This window comes from Equus caballus, chromosome 25, assembly GCF_041296265.1.
Source record: "Equus caballus isolate H_3958 breed thoroughbred chromosome 25, TB-T2T, whole genome shotgun sequence".
In the NCBI taxonomy this organism is placed as follows: domain Eukaryota; kingdom Metazoa; phylum Chordata; class Mammalia; order Perissodactyla; family Equidae; genus Equus; species Equus caballus.
This window is the reverse complement of record NC_091708.1, coordinates 9017988-9039133: the sequence shown is the minus strand read 5'-3', so window position 1 is coordinate 9039133 and position 21146 is coordinate 9017988. Positions and strand designations below refer to the sequence as shown.

The 21146-nt window shown below is 43.9% G+C and overlaps 1 protein-coding gene across 17 annotated transcripts in view; it reads right to left on the bottom strand.

Annotated features, from left to right (window-relative positions):
- RUSC2 (RUN and SH3 domain containing 2) overlaps nt 1-21146 on the bottom strand; it is a 60306-nt gene that overhangs the window by 7907 nt on the left and 31253 nt on the right. For 6 of the 17 annotated variants that reach the window (XM_023629640.2, XM_070250655.1, XM_070250657.1 and 3 more), the window contains exon 2: nt 3473-5557. The exons of 2 other annotated variants lie outside the window; for them this stretch is intronic. In XM_023629640.2, the coding sequence (XP_023485408.1) occupies nt 3473-5489 (2017 nt within the window). In that variant the 5' untranslated portion in view covers nt 5490-5557. Of the gene's footprint in view, nt 1-3472; nt 5558-13188; nt 14184-21146 lie in introns of those variants that run through there. 9 more of the 17 variants (XM_023629642.2, XM_070250663.1, XM_070250660.1 and 6 more) reach the window with 6 other exon arrangements.

Below are 21146 nucleotides of genomic sequence, written 5' to 3'. Positions count from 1 at the left end.
CTATCAGAAATTATTTTATTTGTTTATTATCTATTACTCCTCATAAGGGCTCCAGAAAAGCAGAGTTTTTTATTTCTCATTGCTTTATCCCCAGTGCCTAGAACAGAGCCTGGTACATGGTAGGTACTGAATGAAGATTTGTTAAATGAACTGTCACCCCTGGTTCAGGCTAGTTTCATTGCATCCAGAATCTTCTTACATAAATCAGCTTGCTTCCTAAAATACCAATTTTATTTGATCCCATGTGGCCGCTATTGCACACAGAATAAAGTCTAATCTTCTCAACTAGGTAGGTGTCCGTACCTGCCACAAATTAGACTGCTCGCTCCTCAAACTTCCACACCTGCCATCCTTTTTGACATCACTCTTCCCACCCCATCCCCATCTTTAAGCATATTGCTTTTCCTGCTGGCAATGTCTTCCTCCTTCCCACTTACTTAAACATAAGATTTCAAGACTGAGCTGGCCCTCCCAACCACAGCTTTATTATACTCCCTATATCAAGTACGTTTGAATTAGACTGTTTATTTGCACTCTTTTTAAAATCCTCCCTGTTAAGTTCCCAGGATATGGTTTGAGGCAGAGGAATAAGATCAGGGAAGAAGGGGATCCTATTGTGGGGAGTAGGTCTCTGTTCTATTCTCAGGGAACACAGAGAAGAAATTCTCACTTTTCTATGTGACAGCCCTTAAAAAAAACCTGGAGACAGACCACATTCGCCCAAGTCTGCTCTTCTGTAGGTGACATGGCCCCAGTCCTTCAGTTCCTTCTTAACATGGAGTGCCCAGAACTTCCAGGTGAGCACTGACTGGTTCAGAGGAGTGGGGGACTATCAACTCCTCCCTTCTGGAGGCTATGAATTAATCCAGTGGGGGCTGGCCCCACGGCCGAGTGGTTAAGTTCAAGCACTCCGCTCCAGCAGCCTGGAGTTCACAAGTTAGGATCCTGGGCGCGGACCTACATACTGCTTATCAAGCCATTCCATGGCGGCATCCTACATAGAAGAACTAGAATGACCTACGACTAGGATATACAACTATGTGCTGGGGCTTTGGGGAGAAAAAAAAAATCCAGTCATTTTGACTTTTTGGAAGCCCTTCCAAACTGCTGACTCATTCTGAGTTTGCAATCAATTAAATATCCCAAATCAACTCAAGTACAGCTTATATATCACACTTCACTCTGGTCTCTGCTTTATTAGTTTTGTTCTTTCCACATTTGGTAATCCTTGATTCTGCTGCTCAGGATCTCAAAGAGATCTCAGCTTCTTTTGTCATTCGTGAATTCACTGAATTGTCACTCATTTTTCATTAAAAAAAAGTTGTACAGAATCAAGAGAAGAGCCCTGTGGTAGGTCACTGGAGACTTATGGAACAGAACAGCATCTTGATATGAAAAGTCTTATCTGATAGAAAAGATACTTTTAATGCCTCTCCTCCACCTCTGACCAGGACTGTCCTTGCCCTCAGAGTGTCAGCCACAGCATCCCCTGCACCTAGATATACCCAGCAGACACTGCAATTGAAGAAGAGGGGGTTCCAAAGGACTCTGGCCAATCTCTGCTGTTTCTTGACCCCCCTTTTCCTTAGAAACCTCCCTCCCACCTCCTACCCCAGAGCAGCTCCACTGTGTATGTTTAGGAGTGTGAAGTCTTCTGATGGGCTATGACCTCCCTAACAGCAGAGACAATACCATTTATGGTTTTTTAAGCCCTTTCCCTTGAGAAGCCAACAGACCCAACCTAAGGCTACAGCACAGCAAATTCCCCTTTAGTACCCTTTCCTCCCAAACCCTTTTGCAATCTGGCTTCTGCCCTTACTACTCCCACATGTTGCTCTTGGATTCTTCAGCCTTAGGCTTAGTGACTTCTCTTCAGAACTCATTTGTGGAACCTAATTCTTTTCTTTTCTTTTTTTTTTTTTTTTTTAGGAAGATTAGCCCTGAGCTAACTGCTGCCAATCCTCCTCTTTTTGCTGAGGAAGACTGGCCCTGAGCTAACATCCGTGCCCATCTTCTTCTAGTTTATATGTGGGACGCCTACCACAGCATGGCTTGCCAAGCGGTGCCATGTCTGCACCCAGGACCCGAACTGGTGAACCCCAGGCCACCGAAGCGGAATGTGCGAACTTAACCGCTGCGCCACCGGGTCAGCCCCAAGAACCTAATGCTTTTTGAAACTTTCTTCTCCTTTGGTTCCTGTGACTTCTCTCTCTCCTGGTTTTTCTTTTAGTTTCCTGGCTAATTTCTTCTCAGTCTCCTTTGAGGGTTGCTCTGCTCACCCTTAAATCACCATATCCCCAGGGCTCTGTCCTTGTTTCCCTTATAACTTCACACATTCTCCCTGGATGCTCTCAGCCACTCATAGCTTCAACTACCACTCTTATTACAATGACTCTCTGATCATGGTGGCCTCCTGACCTCCAAGGAGACATCCTTTCCAATCCAACTTCCACCCAAACCACCAGTGATCTTTCTAAAATGCAAATCAAAACAGGCCACTAAACTGTTATACTGTTTGTTAACAAACAAAATGCCACTTCCCTGATTAAAATCCTTTAACAGTTCCATTCACACGCCACTATAGCTAAACCAAATTATTTGCAGTTTCTGGGAAGCATCAAGTTATTCTGTGCCTTTGTGGTTTTCTATAGACTGTTGTATGGCCCTAGAATGTTCTTCTTACAAGTCTCCACAAAGCCAATTCCTAATCATCTTTCTAAGAATGTGCTTAAATGTAAATTGTGTTAGCAGTCCTTCTCTGACATTTTAGTCTCTTTAGATATCCCTCTCATAGACCAGGACCACAGACTGCCGTCTCTGCATTTTAATTATCTGCTTCCTTTTCTGTTTCCATCCTTAGTCAGAATTCCTTGAGGGCAAAGAATATCCCTCTCATTTCTCTATCACCAGCACCTACTTAACATAAAAATTACTTAAATATAATAAAATAAATAGGGAAAGAGGTGGCCTAGGAGGCTTAAAGGTCAAGTGTCAGGTCTCAGGATCTTTGAAGAGTGGCTACAATCACTGACCAAAGAATGAATCTCACTGACATCCAGCGTGGTTTGCCTGTTGGAGATGTCCCTTGGCTGTTGGGCATATCCCTTAAGCAACACAAATAGCTAAATGTCCAAAACTGAACTCATACCTTATCCCTTTTCCAGTAAATCTGTGTTTGCAGTCCCTATCCATGTGTCATCATCTTTCCAGACACCTAGACTTAGAATCACAATCTTCTGAGTACTTCCTTTCCCAATACATCAGTCTGTAAGTTCTGCTGATTTTATCTCCTCAGTGTATTTTTATCCTCTCTCCTCCTTCCCCCCATTACCACTGTAGGACATGCCCTGGACTGGAAAGATGATCAATTTAGGCTGAAGAACCTCTTCTGGTTTGGATGGGTGCTGGGCAGGGCCCTATCACTGAGTAGGCCACGCATATATCCTGGTATTCCAGCCTCTAGGTTCCTTACCATCCGCTCTGGCTCTTGCATCCCTCTGAGGATGGCTGTTGGCTGGGCTCCCTGGGAGAGCAGGCCCTGGATCCATCAGCTGGGCCAGGGGGCCTTGCTCAGCAGCTCTGAGGCCAGCAGATGGCATCTCACTTGACTGGGGGCCCTGACAGACCTGGGTGGACCAGGGCTCTGGGTCAAGTAGGTCCATGCCTGGCCCCAATGGCATTGGTGGTAGGCTATGGCTACAGCGAGTGCCCTTATCCAGGGGGCCCACCCTATCTTGTTGGGTTTCTTGGATAGGAGAGAAATCCTGGGAGGAGTCTCCAATGCTCACTCGAAGTGGTGGGGAGCCAGAGCCTGCAGCTTTCTTCCGGCCCTTGGCAAGCTCAGCAAAGGAGGTGACCCGCCTAGGTGGGGAGCTAGGCCCAGCCAGGGCTGCAGGGCCCTCACTCAGGCGCACTGGGCAACTCAACATGCGTTCCAGTGAGCCCAGGCGAACAGGAGGGCTTCGTTCGAGGCTGCGATCATAGCTTCGAGAGCGCTGACGTCCAGTGCTAAGGTTGGGGGGTGAAGTATTGGTGTACACTTGGCCCTCGATCATAGCAGGGCCCACGGGAGCTGCTGCTTCCTCTGAGGAACCCCCTGCTTCTTGTTCCTCTGGCTGCACTTCTGGCTTCTGGAATAGGTAATACTCAGAGGGCTGGCTAGGGCCAGGGTGTGGGCCAGGGCCTGGTGCAGGACTTATCTTGGTGTGTTCCTCAGAGCAGCTAGTAATGGAAGAGCCAGCTGGGCTTGGGGATGATTGGGAGGACAGGTCACAGGTGACAAGTTTATAGTAATTCTGTGTGGCCACAACAAGACGGGCCTGGCTCTGGAAGCAGGCTGTGAGGTCAGCCACAGCTGGGCAGGGCTCACAATGTGGGTGGTAGGAGTTGCAGTTGGCATCAAGCTCAGGAGATGAGGCATGAGGACAACCATAGCCTCCTTCCCTTCCTCCATTGTTAGGGTGGTGGGACTCCTCAGCAGGGAAGGTTTGCAGGTCCAGGTAGAAGGCGCCAGGGTCTGAATGGCTGCAGAAGGAAGAGTCGCTGCAAGATTGCGGGGCTGAGTTGAGATTGGCATGGGAGTTGCCATGCATCTTGTTGTAGAGGGTGCTGAAAGTGACAAGCACGCCATCTGAGCTGTTGCAGGACGAGTCACTCACATAGCCCATGGACTGGTCAGCCGTCTCGGACTGACTGGATGTGCTACTGCAGCGGCAGTGCTGGGGTCCTGAGCCTGTGCATCCGGGGTTCCTTGGGGATTCATCTGAACTCAGCTTCCATTCCTGGTCAAAGGAAAAGCCAGAGGTATCACTGGCTCCACCCCCACTGCCACTCCCACCAGGTCCCCCACACTCATCCAGCTCCATGGTCTCTGCTTCCAGCTCTGGCCGGCAGCAGTAGCTAGTGCTGCACTCCTGGGTATCCAAGGTGGTTACTGGCTGCTGTTCTTGCCCCTCCACCACTCCAGCCCGACTACGTCTTGTGCCCCATGGCCTGCCCACTCTGGGGCCAGTTGGTGGCAGCTGGAAAGAGGATAGCTGGAAGGTGGGCTGGCCAGCCCCATGCAGGTGGAATGACTGCTGCTGGGTGGCACTATCACCAATGCTGTCCTCATATAGGTCACCAAATCCTGGCTCAGCCACACCCTCCTGCTGCAAGAAGGGATTGTGTCGTTTAGGGGCCCCAGGGCCTCTTCCATCCCGACCCCTACTCTTGGTGCTGTCTGCAGACCGTGCAGATCCCCCTGTAGAAGAGTGCCGACTATTGTAGAGCAGGGAGTCAGCTTGTCCTAGGTCTTGATCAGGCTTGGTGATGCCCAGCTCCGATGGGCAGAATGGATTGGGTCTTGTGCTCCCACTACCTCCACTTGCCCCTCCACAGCACTGCCTGTCTGGGACTTGACAGTGCACCAGGGGGATGTGGTGGACGATGAGGGTCTCTCCAGTCAGCTTTGGGGGACTATCCATTCTGGAAAGTTCGAACAAGGGCATTAACAGCACCAGACACTGCCCCCGGAGCCCAGTGGGGCAGAACACATTTCATCAGGAAAGCTTGGCACCTGGAGAGAGAGGGAAACAAAGGGAACCTAATGTCACCTCCCTGGAAGTCAGGGACATGCCCTTCCCTATATCATTTCCAGGTGTAAAAGAGCCCAAGAGGAGAAAAGACTCAGAGTCAGGATGGAGCTTGATAACACAGCCCAACAGGGCAGGGGTATCCCACCACTTTCTGAATCGCACAGGTCCAGCTCTTGAGTTCCCCTTTCATTTTAAGTTTGCCATGCATCCACCTCTGACAAAAGGCCAGACCCCTTTTAATGCCACATATGAAGGTCTGGGTATCTCAGGGACAGCACTTTCTCCTTCTCTTTCAAGGACACTGTTCTTAGCAGTAAACAATGACTAGTCCTGAGTACAAAAAAAGTATGAAAAGTGACATAACTAAGAAAAATGCAACTAGAATGTCAGAAAGGGTGCTAGGCACTGAGGGGATACTAGAGATGCCTTAGACACAGCTATAGCATGCAAGTATACAGAGGAGAGGAAAAATCACGAATAATATATCATGTACTTACAGCAGTAAGCTACAATTTTGCAAGAAAAATATTTTTAAATACATCATTTGACTCCTATGTCATCTTGAACCCGTTTTTTCCTCCTCTGAGCCCCAAAATACCTGTCCCTCTCTGATGGCTGTGGGCTAAGGATACTCACTCTCCCGATTATAGTACTGGAGCTTCTTGAATGGGCAGGAGTGACTGCAAGCATGGCTGATGCCAACCTCTTCCTTCTCAATGGGGGTGGGGCCTACTTTTATCTCTTTTGTATCAACCTCTGGCACAATATCACATAAGACCTGGCAGACTTGAAAGGCATAATACAATCTTAATATCTGTCTAGTTCAGGGCACAGACCTTCTGAAGTGTCCAAATTCTGCCCAGTTTTAACCTAGAACTTTCACTACGGGTTCCCCTAGAAAGTCTTCTCTTCCCAGTTTTACCTCTGATAGACTAAACTTCTTTTTTGTCCAAGGTCTCCTGGTTCTGAGGACACAGAGCCCATTCTAAGCTTCTCTGGTCTCTTGGCTGGACTGTGGCAGAATGGCCTCCTCACATTCTAGTCTCCTGCTCTACCAAGTTCAGGTCCCGACAGTCTTCACTTGCTCAGACTCCTCATATCCAATATTTCTCTTCCTTCCCTTTTTATTCCTGTCATTTTCCTTCCACCCACTGTGAGTCTAAATCCCCATTGCCTAAGTTCTTCATCATTTAGTTGAACCCTTAATACCACCAATTTTTTAAATTTTAACTCATTTAGATCATAGGATCACAGCTTTTCAAGTGGAGTACAGTAAAGAGCTGGGCAAGTCACACATGCTCAAGGAAATGAGCAGGCAATATATTAAAGAAAAAATCCAAATGGCTAATAAATACATGTAAGAGGGACACAGTATTAAAATATAATTGTTTGTGTTAAGTTAAATTACATTAAAATTAAAAAGCGAGTATTTACCACCTCTCTTTCTCCTTTCATTTCTGAGAGGAAGGCTCTTTTACTGGATTTCCAAGCCTTTATGTGTTGACTGGGGTAACGAGTACATATGGAGAAAGGCAGAAACTAGAGAGACTAAACTGAGCTACAAGATTAAGAATTATAGAAGAAAACATGGGAGTAAGTCTTTGTTATTTTGGATTAGGCAATGGTTTCTTAGATGTGACACCAAAAGCACCAGTGACAAATGAGAAAATGGATGAAGCAGACTTCATGAAAATTAAAAACCTTTGTGCCTCAGAGGATACCATCAAGAAAGTGAAAAGGCAACCCACAGAATGGAGGAGATATTTGCAAATTGTATATCCGACATGATAAGAGCCTTCTGATTAGAATATATAAAGAACTCTTACATCTCAACAATAAAAAGATATATAATCCAATTAAAACTGGGCAAAGAACTTGAATAGACATTTCTCCAAAGAAGACACACAAATGGTTGATAAACACATGAAAAGATGCTCAACATCATTAGTTATTAGAGAAATAAAAACCACAATGAGATATCACTTTATCCCCACAATGAAGGCTAAGATAAAAGACAGACAATAATAAGTGCTGGTAAGGATGTGGAGAAATTAGAACCCTCAAACATTGCTGGAGGAATTGTAAAATGGTCCAGCCATTTTGGAAAAACAGCCTGGCAGTTTCTCAAAATGTTAAACATATGAGTTACCATATGACCCAGCAATTCTACTCCTAGGTATATCCCCAAGAGAAATGAAAACATATGTTCACACAAAAGCTTGTATACGAATATTCATAGCAGCATTATTCACAGTAGCCAAAAAAGTGGGAACAACCCCAGCGTCCATCAACTGATGACTGGACAAATGTAATGTGGTCTATCCATATAACAAAATATTACGTAGCAATAAAAGGAATGGAGTACTGATACATGCTACAACATGAAGGAACCTCAAAAAGGTAAGTGAAAGAAGTCATCATAAAAGGCTTTTTTGTATGATTCCATTTACAGGAAATGTCCAGAATGGGCAAATCCACAGAAACACAAAGTAGATTAGTGATTGCCAGGGACTGGGGGACTAAGAACTTGGGAGTGACTGCTAATGGGTATAGAGGTTCTCTTTGGGGTGATGAAAATGTCCTGAAAACAGTGCACCGGGGGTAGTCGTGATGGTTACACAAGTCTGTTCATAAAATCAAAACTACAGAATTTTATCGTATGCAAATTATATCTCGATTTTATAAAATGGTGAATTTCATGGTATGTGAATTATATCGTAACAAAGCTGTTATTTAAAACATTTTTTAAAATAGGAGAAAAAGAATAAGGTTTGTGAGAAGAGGGAAGGAGAGGTGAGGAAGGGAACCAGTGTTGAGCAGTGGAGAGGACTGGGCATTTGCAGAGAAAAGGTGAGAAGGAGAAAAGAGAGGAACAGCTGCCTTAAAGTGTGGGATTTTATAGAGAGAGAGAAAGAGGATTTTTTTTTTCCTTTTTCTCTCCAAACACCCCCCGGACACAGTTGTATATTTTCAGTTGTGGGTCCTTCCAGTTGTGGCATGTGGGATGCCGCCTCAGCATGGCTTGATGAGCGGTGCCATGTCCACGCCCAGGATCTGAACTGGCGAAACCCTGGGCCACCAAAGCGGAGCTCGAACTTAACCACTCGGCCATGGGGCTGGCCCCGAGAAAGAGGACTTTTAGGAAGTTTTGTTATGAGGTACATAAGATAATTTTCCCTTTACTCCTCCCCATCTTTTCTCTTCCTGCACTAAGAAAACTTTGGGCTCAAATATATATGCCACAAGGATAACAGAAAGTTGGAAACACCCTAAAATTCTAATAATAACCAATCAATAAAAAAGTACAGAGTATTATTAAAATAATGTGTTAATATGATTATTGACGGGAAAACGTTCACAAAACATTAACTGAAAATAGCAGATTGCAAACAGCATGTAGAGTATGACACTGTTTGTAAATAAATAAATATACATCTCTATCTGTTTTAGTCTGTTCAGGCTGTTATAACAAAATACCTCAGACTGGGTGGCTTATAAACAGCAGAAATTTATTTCTCACAGTTCTGGAGGCTGGGAAGTCCAAGATCAAGGTATCAGCATGGCTGTGTTCTAGTGAAAGCCCCCTTCCTGGTTCATGGCTGGTGCCTTCTAGCCATGTCCTCACATGGTATGAGGGACAAAGGATCTCTCTGGAGCCTCTTTTATAAGAGCACTAATCCCTCCCAAAGGCCCCACCTCTTACTACCATTACCTTTGGGGGTTAGGATTCAATATATGAATTTTGAGGGGACATAAACATTAAGACCACAGCAATACGCATGGAAGAAAATTAGCATATGCAACAAAATGTTAACAAAGCTTATCTCTGTTGAGTGATTTCGGGTTATTTTAAATTTTATTCTTTTTGCTTCATCTGTATTTTCTAATTTGTATATAATAAATATGCATTATGTACATAATTTATAGTTTTTTTCTTTAAATGCTATAGATTCTGTGGGTTCTGGGCTTGGGGAGGGAGCTACCCCTTACACATGGTACTGGGTTTCCCCAGGGTCCAGGCCATAATCCAAGGCCTAGACTAAAACGACCACAGAGAACCTTCTCGAACACATAGCAGTAATTTCAGGAGTATTTATGGGCTACAGCCATCACTGATCTTCAGTGAATACTCCCCGCTCTGCCCTCCCCCCTTTTTTTTTTTTTAAAGATTTTAGTTTTTTCCTTTTTCTCCCCAAAGCCCCCTGGTACATAGTTGTATATTCTTCGTTGTGGCTCCTTCCAGTTGTGGCATGTGGGACGCTGCCTCAGCGTGGTCTGATGAGCAGTGCCATGTCCGCGCCCAGGATTCGAACCAACGAAACACTGGGCCGCCTGCAGCGGGGTGCGCGAACTTAACCACTCGGCCACAGGGCCAGCCCCGCTCCGCCCCTTTTTAAAGCACCATTTTCAAGAGGCATTCACAAGTATACACAAATAAAAATTTATGATTCTGACCCACAGACCATTACTAGGTCATACATGCATTCAAACGACAAAACATAGTGACACACAGAGTCTAGAAAGCTGATCTTCTAAACTAAGGATAAAGAAGAAATGGATACGGAAGGTGATGAAGAACCTAAGAACCTTTGGCTGGAGGGCCCTGACAGCTGTATTACGATGTTATGTTTCATTTCTGTCCCCCAGACTTAACTGTGGTTCCTTGAGGCCAGAACCTGTCATACAGTGGACTCCGTGCCCCTAGAACCTACGCACAGTGCTTGGAACGTGGCAGGGGCTTGGTTTTTTGTTGACTCCTATTTTACCCATTTAAAAAATTAACTTGCCTTTTTATTATTGAGTTGTAGGAGTTTTTCATTTATTCTAGATACAAGTCCTTTGTCAGACATATGTTTTGAGAATATTTTCTCTCAGCCTGTGGCTTGCCCATTTGTTTTCTTAACAGTGCTTTTTAATTAACAGAAAACTTTAATTTTATGAAGTCTCATTATGAAGTTTTTTTTTCTTTTATGGTTAAAGCTTTCTGTGTCCTAAGAAATCTTTGCCTATCTCAAGTTCATAAAGAAATCTTCCTGTTTTTTTTCTAAAAGTACCTGTATAGTTTTAGCTTTCACACTTAGGTTGTGTTGAATCCTATTTTAACTGTAAAGCTCTTTCAAAGGTTGATTTCATTTTATTTTATATTTTTGTATCTCAGAGAAGGTCTTTTTCCCTCCTGAGATCTCCACAACCAAGGCAAACGCCTGCCAACAGTTCTTCCACAGATAACTCCAAGTTAGCCAACTAAGGTGAAGTTCTGCAGACATGTTGTGATTTTGTATTCATTCCTTTCCCTCCATACTTTCATTTTATAAAGCACTTTTTTATTATGTCATCTAACTGATCCTCATAACAACGCACCGAAGTCAGTAAAGTCCCTTTCATTTCAAAAAATAAGGAAATAAACACCCAGAAAAATGAAATGACTTGCCCAAGATCACTCAGTGAATAAATGACAGAATTAAGACGGGACTCAGGAATCCTAACTTTTGACCTTTTTTCTTGATCAGTTAAGAATGTAATGAGTATACTGTACACGTGACTTGATTTCAAACCCCACAGAATACATTTACTGAGAGCATCTCTCTTAGACTTCTTTCCTGGGAGTGACTTGTTCTGTGACAAGACAAGTTTAATACTGTGGCCTATGAGCCCTAACAGAGGTGAAGAGAAAACAATGAGATGGAAGAGCTCATTCCAGACTCTTTTTGTACCCTAATTAAACAGAGAGATGTGGGAGATGAAGATGGGGATGGAACAGAGACTCCAGAATAGAAAGAGAGTGGAAGAAAGCTTTTCAGATGATGGGCCCTCTAGCTATGACGACTTGGTAGACAGTGGAGTGGTGGGCTCAGTCGATGTAAAGTTATGAAGTCTAACTCTCCAGAATCAAGGAAAGGATTCCATGTGGGCCCTTTTCCTGGCTCTTACCCCAAATGGGTGTCTCTTGGGACCTACCATAATAATACTGTTTATTAGTGGTCATTTACTGTGCATTTACATGCTAGGTAATTTACATGTATCATCTCTAATTCCACTATAACCCTTTAAAGGAGGCTAATCATTCCCATTTTACAGACGAGAAAACTGAAGCTTAGCTAGTATAAGTAGTTTGTCCACAATCACACAGCTGGGCACGCAAACCCAGGTCTGCCCAATTCTTAATTCTTTCCACTCCCAAAGAAAATGATCAGGGCCACGCCCTCTTCCTGAAGTCCCTGCATTTACCCTGCCGCCATAGCAGCTGCTTCCTACCTTTCCTGGAAAGGCCCATGCTCCAGCTTCCACTTACAGTTTGTGTTTACCCAATTCTCCATTCTCTGACCCTACAGTCCCTTTCGTATTACTGCCCGATGCTCTAATAACACTCTTCAATCCCACCTCCTGCCCCAGTTCCCAGGCCTCATCTCCCTGCCCCAGTCACGGTCTTGGACACCCCATTCCTCTGCCCTAGGACTGTAGAGCACATTCCTAGATGCTTCCTGGGAACTAACAACCACAACTTACCAGTGTATTCCCCAAACACATATTCACACAATGTGGAACTAGTGCCTTCTATTAGCCTATGTTTTTGAATCCTCCACCGAAATGGTCACTGGAAATGGAAATTTAAGGAACTCTTTCTGTCTGCTCAGCAAGGGTACTTCTGGGCAGGAAAATGTTCTAAACTCCAGAAGAAAGGTTTCCCCTGTCTTTGGTCATCAGCACCTTTCTGTCAGTCATAGAAGCCCTTCCCTCTTTTATTGGCCTCCTGAAGGAGGATGGGAAAGACAGTGGTACTCAGTTGTTATTCTCTAGTAATCTGACCTTGACCTGAGGTCCGATGACAAGCCTCAGTAGGAGTGATAACCTTTTTTCCTGTCTGGGTCCTCTCTTGGGCAGGACTGAAGGGAAGAGAGAAGGAGGGTGGATTCGGGAGTATCAGCTTATGCTTAGATTTCTTCCTGTTAGGAATCTAAGTCTGTATAAGAAAACTGATTATGTCAGGTGCCAAGGCATTACAGGGACTTCCCCTGCCCCCTGCCCCCAGCCCCCAGCCCCCAGTCCCGAGTACACTGTGGAGCTTCTTGGTCAACATTCTTTCTTACTCCATCCTCATCTGGAGCCTGGTGGCACCCATAGCACCAGAAGATATAGTATGTGTGTCTATGTGCATGTATGTATGTGCGTGAAGGGAAAGGATGGGCTCGATGCCTCCCAGCCCCACCTCTTAAAAGCTGCATGGATCCCTGCATGTTCTCCATCATAAACTTACAGTAGCTTTCAGGGTGTCCCCTGCCATTATGCCTTTATTTCTAGATCTGACCCCCTCCACCGTGACCCACATGATAGCAGCTTCATTGGAAATGCCCAGAAAAGAATGAGGGGATCTTCTGCTTCTTGACAAAATAGCAGTAGCTCAAGCCTCTGCTTTTCCCGATCTGCACCACAGCCCAAATGTATACATGGATGAGCTTGTCTAATGTTTGCTCTCATGCTCACTCTCTCTCTCTCTCTCTCTCTCTCTTTCAGAAAGACAAAAGCCAACCCTCAGAAGCTAGGGCCCAAATGTGCTGATGGGCTACCCCAGCGTCTCTGCCCTGCCCCTCCCCCCAGCTCCGCTGAGCCATACCTCTGCAAGGAGCCTTGAGCCCTCCCGGACGGAGGCTTGTGTTCCTTTTGTACTGCGACCAAGCTCTACCTTGACAGTTCCAGCTGAGGCACTGTTCCACGGGTCCACACAGGAGGAACTGGGCCGATTTCTTAAGATCTGATTTCTGCTAATACAATGGCATCATTGCTAATGCAGGGAGGCTGCGCAATCCCAGCCCCAGTATCCTTGCTGCTGCCACTGCTGCTGGTGCTGCGGTGACGTTGCTGCTAAAGGAAGGGGGCAGGGAAAGGAGCGGGCGTGCCCACAGTACAGCCACTCAGCCTCCCTCCCTGTCAGTCCCTGTGGGCCTTTAGCCTAGGGAAGGGGGAGGGGAAAGGAGCCAGCCACAGCGGCAGTCAGTGCTGGAAGACGAGAACTCTCTAGTCAGCAAAGAAAAGGAGGGAGAGCTGGGCCCAGCTCCTCTCTTGTCCTTAGGAGTCTCAGGGAAAAAGTCTGGGCAGACGCTTAGAGCTTCCTTCCTTCCTTAGGCCCCTCCTTCTAGAGCTTAGCCAGAAATCTCTCCCTCCTCTTTTCACCCACTCTGAATGACTCTTTGTTTTCCAGCTTTTTCCTTTCACTGGGATTCCAGATTAGCCTTGGGGTAGAGCAGCCAGCCAGGGAGGGGGTTCCTGATGCCTTGAAGGCAGGCTGCAGAGACCGGTCATCACGCCACCAGTAGTAACACCAAGTTCAGTCCTTGTGGATGCCCAGCTGGATGCAGCACTAGGCTCTCTAGGGTGTGCCTCTTCAGAGAAATGGGGACTGTCTCAGAAAAGAGAGAGAATCGGCCAATGGCAGGCTTCTATACATAGGGTGGTAGTGAGCCTTAGGACCAAGGTGGCTGCAGGCCCCCTTCCTAACAACAGAGTCCACTTCAGTTCCCTGGATCTTCAGAGGGTCTGCTGGTGTGGCTGGAGCAGAACCTTCCCTCTCACATCAGTTTATGGTCAGTGCCGAGTGGGGTCCGGCTGGGCCTGTGGGGAGGCAGAATCCATTTGGCTAGGCCGAGAGGCCAGGAAGCCTATTTTTCTAGGGAAAGGAAGGCTAAGGAAAGGGTGTGGTCTCCCCCAGGCCAAAGAAAAATCTCAGTTCTGTCTATAGACCTACAGAGCCCTCCACCCCTTCCCTGCTCCACCCTGCTCAGGTTCTGGGCCAGTTCTGTGGGAATCAGTAAATAGTGGAGAAGCCACAGCCAGAGCCAACAGTACAGTAAGCAGCAGCACTGTCTCTGTCTACTTCATGCCACTGCTGCCTGCTGCCACCGTTGAACACAGAGACTGTCTCAAGCTACGCTTGGCCCCCAAGCGCTAGCTTTGCCTAGGGCTCCTCCCAGAGTTGATGACTATCTGGACTCCACAGGCAAGTCCTTGAATTTCAGGTCCTTAGAAAGAAGCCTTGGGTCCACTGGCCAGGATCACAGCAGCCACCACTCAGGATCCAGAAAAGATGTCATTTCTTTCCCCTATTGCTTCTTCTATTCCCTATGAGACGCATGTGCCCATTGACCATATGTTAGGATGAGCTGAATTGTAGAGAGAAGAAGAGAAGTGGCTAAAGACCCAAAAACCTATCTCTAGCCTGACTCGTTTGAGGGGCCATGGCCCCTGTCCTACAAAGCAGAAAACAATGAGGAAGGGAAGGTGAGAAGGAGACTGCTGTTCATAAAACCAACCATTAGGGACCCTTCCAGGGAAGTTGAGAGGAGCAGAAACGGTCTCACCGTACTTCCCTCTCCCCTAGCTGACACAGACCTCATAGGGGGTTGGGTAAACAGCTGTAGGTTAGGGCAGAATAATCTCCATGACCGAGTGCTTAGAGTTCTAGCTTCTTACTGTAAAAGCTCTGGGCCCAGGGTCTTTGTCCCTGAATTCTGTGAGGCTAAGCCATGCACAGCACTGGAGACCCACTGCTCTCATATTTTCAGTGCTTGGCTTACTTTACCATGTCACAGACCACAACATCACTTACTTTCCATCCACTACTGCCACAAGTCTATAGGGCTTTTGATGAAAGATCAAATTATATTCCGCTAGAAATAAAATACAAATACTGTCACATTAGAAACCTCAACTGCCTCCTAACTAGTCTTCTCACCTGCAATTTACCTTCTAGTACTACCAGATTCACCTTGCTGAAGCACCATCTTTCTTCACTATGTCACTCCTCTTGGCCCTTTTAATGGTTTCCCATTACCCAGAGAATCAAGTTCAAACTCCTCATTTTGGCTTTCAAGGTCTTCCATCTTGGCTGTCTATGCCTTCTCCACCCAAACTTACTTCCCATAGCCCATCTTGTAGTTCCTTCAAACCTGTTTCATAAGCTCATTTCCACTCTGCTGCATTTGTTCAGATTCTCCTGCCTGTTACACTTGGCTATACTCAGAATCATCCACAACCTACAAGGCCCAAATCAACTCCTCCTTCAAGTCTTCACTGATCACCTCAGAACTAGAAATGATCTGTCTTCTGAACCCATGGCTGCAGGCTGTTGATTTTATAGACAAAAAAAAAAAAAAAATCCCACAAAAACCAGGAGATCAATATAGGATTGCCAATTTCTTATATTGCCAAGTAGCATCATTAAGAAAAAATAAAACTTCAGGGCCAGCCCCGTGGCTGAGTGGTTAAGTTTGCATGCTCCACTTTGGCGGCCCAGGGTTCGCTGGTTCGGATCCGGGGTGTGGATCCAGCACTGCTCATCAGGCCATGCTGAGGCAGCGTCCCACAGAGAGGAACTAGAAGAACCTACAATTAGGAAATACAACTATGTACTGGGGAGCTTTGGGGAGAAGGAAAAAAAGAGGAAGACTGGCAACAGATGTTAGTTCAGCGCCAATCTTCCTTACCCAAAAAAAAAGAAAAGAATGAAAGAAAAATAAAACTTCACATCAACTATCATCACTTTTTCTTTTTTTTTTAACTTTTTCTTTTTTTAGATTGGCACCTGAGCTAACATCTGTTGCCAACTTTATTTTATTTTATTATTTTTTCTTCTTTTCCCCGAAGTCCTCTAGTACATAGTTGTATATTGTAGTTGTGGTCCTTCTGGTTGTGCTATGTGGGACGCTGCCTCAGCATGGCCTGCTGAGCAGTGCCACGTCCGCACCCAGGATCCAAACCGGTGAAACCCTGGGCCGCCAAAGCAGAGCTTGTGAACTTAACCACTTGGCCACAGGGCTGGCCCCACCTTTTCTTAAAAGAAAGCATACTGTCATTATTTTTCTCATTTCACTGCATCCTGATGCAAACTTCATCAGAAACTAGCATCAGCTCATGAGGGATTTTGATTAAGTAAATCATTTGTCACTTGACATGGTTATTGTTTTTTGCATATCTGTCTTAATGTCCCTTCTAGATTGCAAAGTCCAAGTTATATTTATCTTTGCATTCCCAATATCCAGTGCATAAGATAGTATCATTTTTACTTTGTGTTTCTCATAAAACCTAGCGTAGTCCTTGGCATATAGAAGGTGGTTAGTCAGAGTCTTGTTGAATAAGAGTCGTCTAAAAAGAGATGTTCCTTGAGCATATGTGAGAGTGAGTGCTGGGTAGATCTGACTCAAAAGGCTTGGAAGAGAAGATCCCTGCTGTTCACGTGAAAAAAAAAAAAAAAAGATGTATTAAAAGAAATTTTAGAAAGAAAAGGAATAATTCTTCCTGACTTTGAGTTAGGCAATGAATTCTTAGACACGATACCAAAAGCACAAGTGACAAAAGAAGAAACAGATATGGTAGACTTTGTAAGAATGTAAAACTTTTGTGCTTCCAAAGACACAGTCAAGATAGTAAAAAGACAACCCACAGAATGGGAGAAAATATTTGCAAATTATATATCTGACAAGGGACTTCTATCTAGAATATATAAAGAACTCCTACAACTCAACAATAAAAAGACATATAACTCAATTAAAAAATGGACAAAAGATTTGAATAGATACATCTCCAAAGAAGATGTACAAATGGTCAGTAAGCACATTAAAAGAATCTCAACATCATTAGATTTTAGGGAAGGATAAATCAAAATTACAAGATCCTACTTCACCCAACTAGAATGGCTAAAATAAAAAAGCCAGCGTTAACGATGATGTGGAGAATTAGAACCCTCATATATTGCTGGGAGGATTGTAAAATGGTGCAATCACTTTGGAAAACAGTCTAGCAGTTCCTCAAAACGGTAAACATAGAGTTAACATACGACCCAGAAATGTCACTCCTAGATATCTCCCCAAAAGAAATGAAAACATATGTTCACACGAAAGCTTGTATATGAATGTTCATAGCAGCATTGATTGTAATAGTCAAAAAGCGAGAATCCAAATATCCACCAACAGATGGATACATAAAATGCGGTATAGTCATAAAAGGAAGTATTATTCAGCAATAAAAAGGAATGAAGTACTGAAACATGCTACAACATGGAGCTACAACACGGATGAACCTTGAAAACATTATTCTAAGTGAAAGACGCCAAACACAAAAGGTCACATATTGTTTGACTGCATTTATATAAAATGTCCAGACCAGGCAAATCTACGGAGACAAAAAGTAGATAAGTGGCTCTCAGGGACCTGGGGAAGTGGAAAATAAGGAGTAACTGTTAATGGGTATGGGATTCCTTTTTGGGATGAGGCAAATGTTCTAAAATTAGATTATGGTGATGGTTGCACAACTCTGTGGATAAACTAAAAACAACTGAATTGTATACTTTAAATGGTGAAACATATGGTATGTCAATTATAGCTCAATAAAGCTGTTAAAAAACCCAGCAGCAGCAGTGAATGGTATTACTTATATCCCAGGGGCAGAAGTCTTTGAAGGCTCTGTAACTGTGTTGGGCTGGAGTGGGGTGGGGTGCTGGAACCTCAGGGGTACTAGAAAGCAGAGGGTATCACTGGCATGTCAACTCAAGGACTTTAGGCAATTCTCGGCGGCTTCTGCTTTTTCAACACCAAAATTCTTAAAAAGAATGGACTATGTTAACTCTACTTTCTCCTTAACCATTTCTTCACTATCAGAAGTCTATCTTCTTGTAATACTTGAACTGTCTGAAGCAGTTATAATTTTTGAACTTATAATATTTAAATTCTCTCATACTTAGCCATCCTTTTCTATTGAAAACACTTTTTTCCCTTCTATCACACCAACCCTCCTAGTTCAACTTCTTAGATCATTCTTTCTTCATTGTTTAATAAAACAATACCTGGCCCATATTTAAATGCAGATTGATAGCAAGGCTCAGATCTGAAGTCTTTTCACCCTGAATGTTTAGCCCTTTCCACTATGCTGTTGATTTCCAAATCTTGCATTCTTCCTGGACTTCCAGAATCAGATCTCAAATAGCCTATTAGATACTTCTTACCATAACCTCAAATTTAACACATCTAAAGCCAAATTGGTTTTTCTATTTCAAATCATCTTTCTTTGGACGACCAGTAACAAAAGCTTGAAAATCTGAGTCATCTGGACTCTCTCTTTACATTCAGACAATCACCAAGTCATGTTGAGTCTTCCTTCTAATGTTTTAGGCATTGATCTAAGAATTTATTGTGCTTTTACTATATTGCAACTATTATGCTAGCACTTACTTACATTATCTCATTTAATCCATATAACCACTCTCCAAGCTAAGTATTATTATCTCTATTTTGTGGATGAGAAATCTGAGGCTCAGGGATATTAAATAATCTTCCTAAGGCAACTCAGTCAGTAAATGTCTGACTCCAAAGCCAGTGTTCTTAACTACTTGTTATATTGCCTCTCAAGTTTCCATCCCCACTCCTATCACCCTAATTCAGACCTGCATTCTCTCTCCTCTGAATTATTATATAGTTTTCTAACTAGTTTTCTTGCTTTCATTCTGGCTCTTTCCTTCCAGCTATCCTAAATACTGACACAAGATTAATCTCCCCAAAGCACTGCCTTTAATATGCCACCTTACTGCCAGAAAGCCCTTCAGTGGTTCCCCATAGCTTACACGATAATCCAAATTCCTTACTGCGGCGTTCAAAGTTCCTTCCTACTTACCCAACCACGTTCCATCACATGCCAAATTTATTTAAAATTCTGAGTTTTGGCTCACTCTACTGGGAAGATATCTGAACTGTTCTCCCTATTTCCCTTGCTTTTTTTTTTTTTTTAAAGGATCCAGCTCAAATTCTACCATGCCTGGAAGCTTTTCTTTATCATGGAAGTCCTTCTTTGGAACTTCTTCAATATCAATTGCCTGTACAACTCATTTGGTACCAAGCCTTGGCCATTTTGCTATTTATCTCTGGACAACAGCACACTTTTGGAGTATGGGGCTGTGTCTTATATCTTGGTAAGAAATTCCAGGCACAGAGCCTTGGCACTTAGTGCGGCACCCCCGATGTTTATTTGATAAAGCTACTGGACAGCAAGGCCAGCAGGCTAGCTGGGCGCAAGCCAACTTTTGGAAGATTAGCTTTGCCTGAGAGTAGCATATCTGATGAGAAGGAGGAGAGGAAGGAAGATGAAAACTAAAAAGTTGAGCCTTAGTAAAATACTTAGTAATAAATCTTCAATGCCAAGATCTTAAACTCAACCCGTTTCTCTCCATTTTCATACTGAGGATGGAAAGATGACTGAGCAGCTGTGTCTCCAGTCAGTACTTCCCTACCATTTATGATCCCATGGTTATGATCCTAGAGCAAAGGCTGCAAAGTGACAGCCTGACAGTTATATCTTGCGTGTCAACAGGTTTTATGGGGCTTGCACAGTAAAAACGCCACCATAAACATTTTGGAGATTTCTAAAAAATAAATAAATCTGGATTTCCAGTTTGTCTTGCTTGAAAAATCAGAAGAACTGACCAAACTAGGCCCTCATTCCTAGATGGTAACAATCAGCTAGAGTTGAGAAGTGGTACCCTCATAAGATGGGCATCTGCCTTCAGTTTGACATGTTCCCCCCACTCCCTATGGTCTTTTCTAACAAGCCAGCTTCTCTGGCTCACTTCACTCATTTGCATTATTTGCGTGGATCCTCTAAAGCATTTGAGTTTGCAACCCTTGCCCAGAGTAACAGCTATGCTTTTGCTTTATATCCCCAACTCCCCTGACTTACCTCACATTTCCACAATGATGTTTACTGTAGTATTACTTACAATAGTAAAAAATTGAAAATATTCTGAACGTCCAATAGAAAAATGGTTAATTAAGCAGTATTCTAGCCATGCAATGGAATATAATGGAACTATAGAAATTACGTTTATAACGAATGGTTACTGGTATAGGAAGAGGCTTAAAAGCTAATTAAAAAAAGAGTAGGATATCAAATTGGCATAGAGAGACTTCTGCTTCCTGCATCATGTCGAGCAAGATACTAAGAGAGTCCCTTCAACTGCAAAAAACAAGATCCTGTATAACATATACTTTTTAAGGCATCAGAGTTTGCAGTTTATAGGAGAAATCTCCAAGGCTACTCTCCTCATCCCCAAAAAGGCAAAAAAAAAAAAAAAAAAAATTCATGAGCTGTAGAGGAAGCAAGGGAGAGGACTAGGGTTCCTTGTGGACAGATTCTCAAAGCATTCTAACTGTGGTCAGAATGACAAGCCTTGGACCACAAGAAAGGTGAGGGAGCTAAACCTGAGGCTCCCACATTAAACTGAGACCCTCAAAGTAAGCTCAAGTGATCTAGGGTTGGTGGTTCTCTCCAACTTCTGATAGAAGCAGATAAAAATCTTTGCTGGAGGAAAATATCCCCAATTTAAGTCGACAGGATTCTCCAGATTAAAGAGAAAGCAAAAACTAATTTATATTAGCACAAATACACGTGGAAGCAAGACCCATGAGTGAATAACAGAAGACAACAAATAATACATTTAAACTGCAAGGACTTCGATATTAAAAATATCAGATACAGAACACAAATCAGCTATGTGTGAAATGTTTTAAGCAGAGGATGAAATCTCAAAGATAA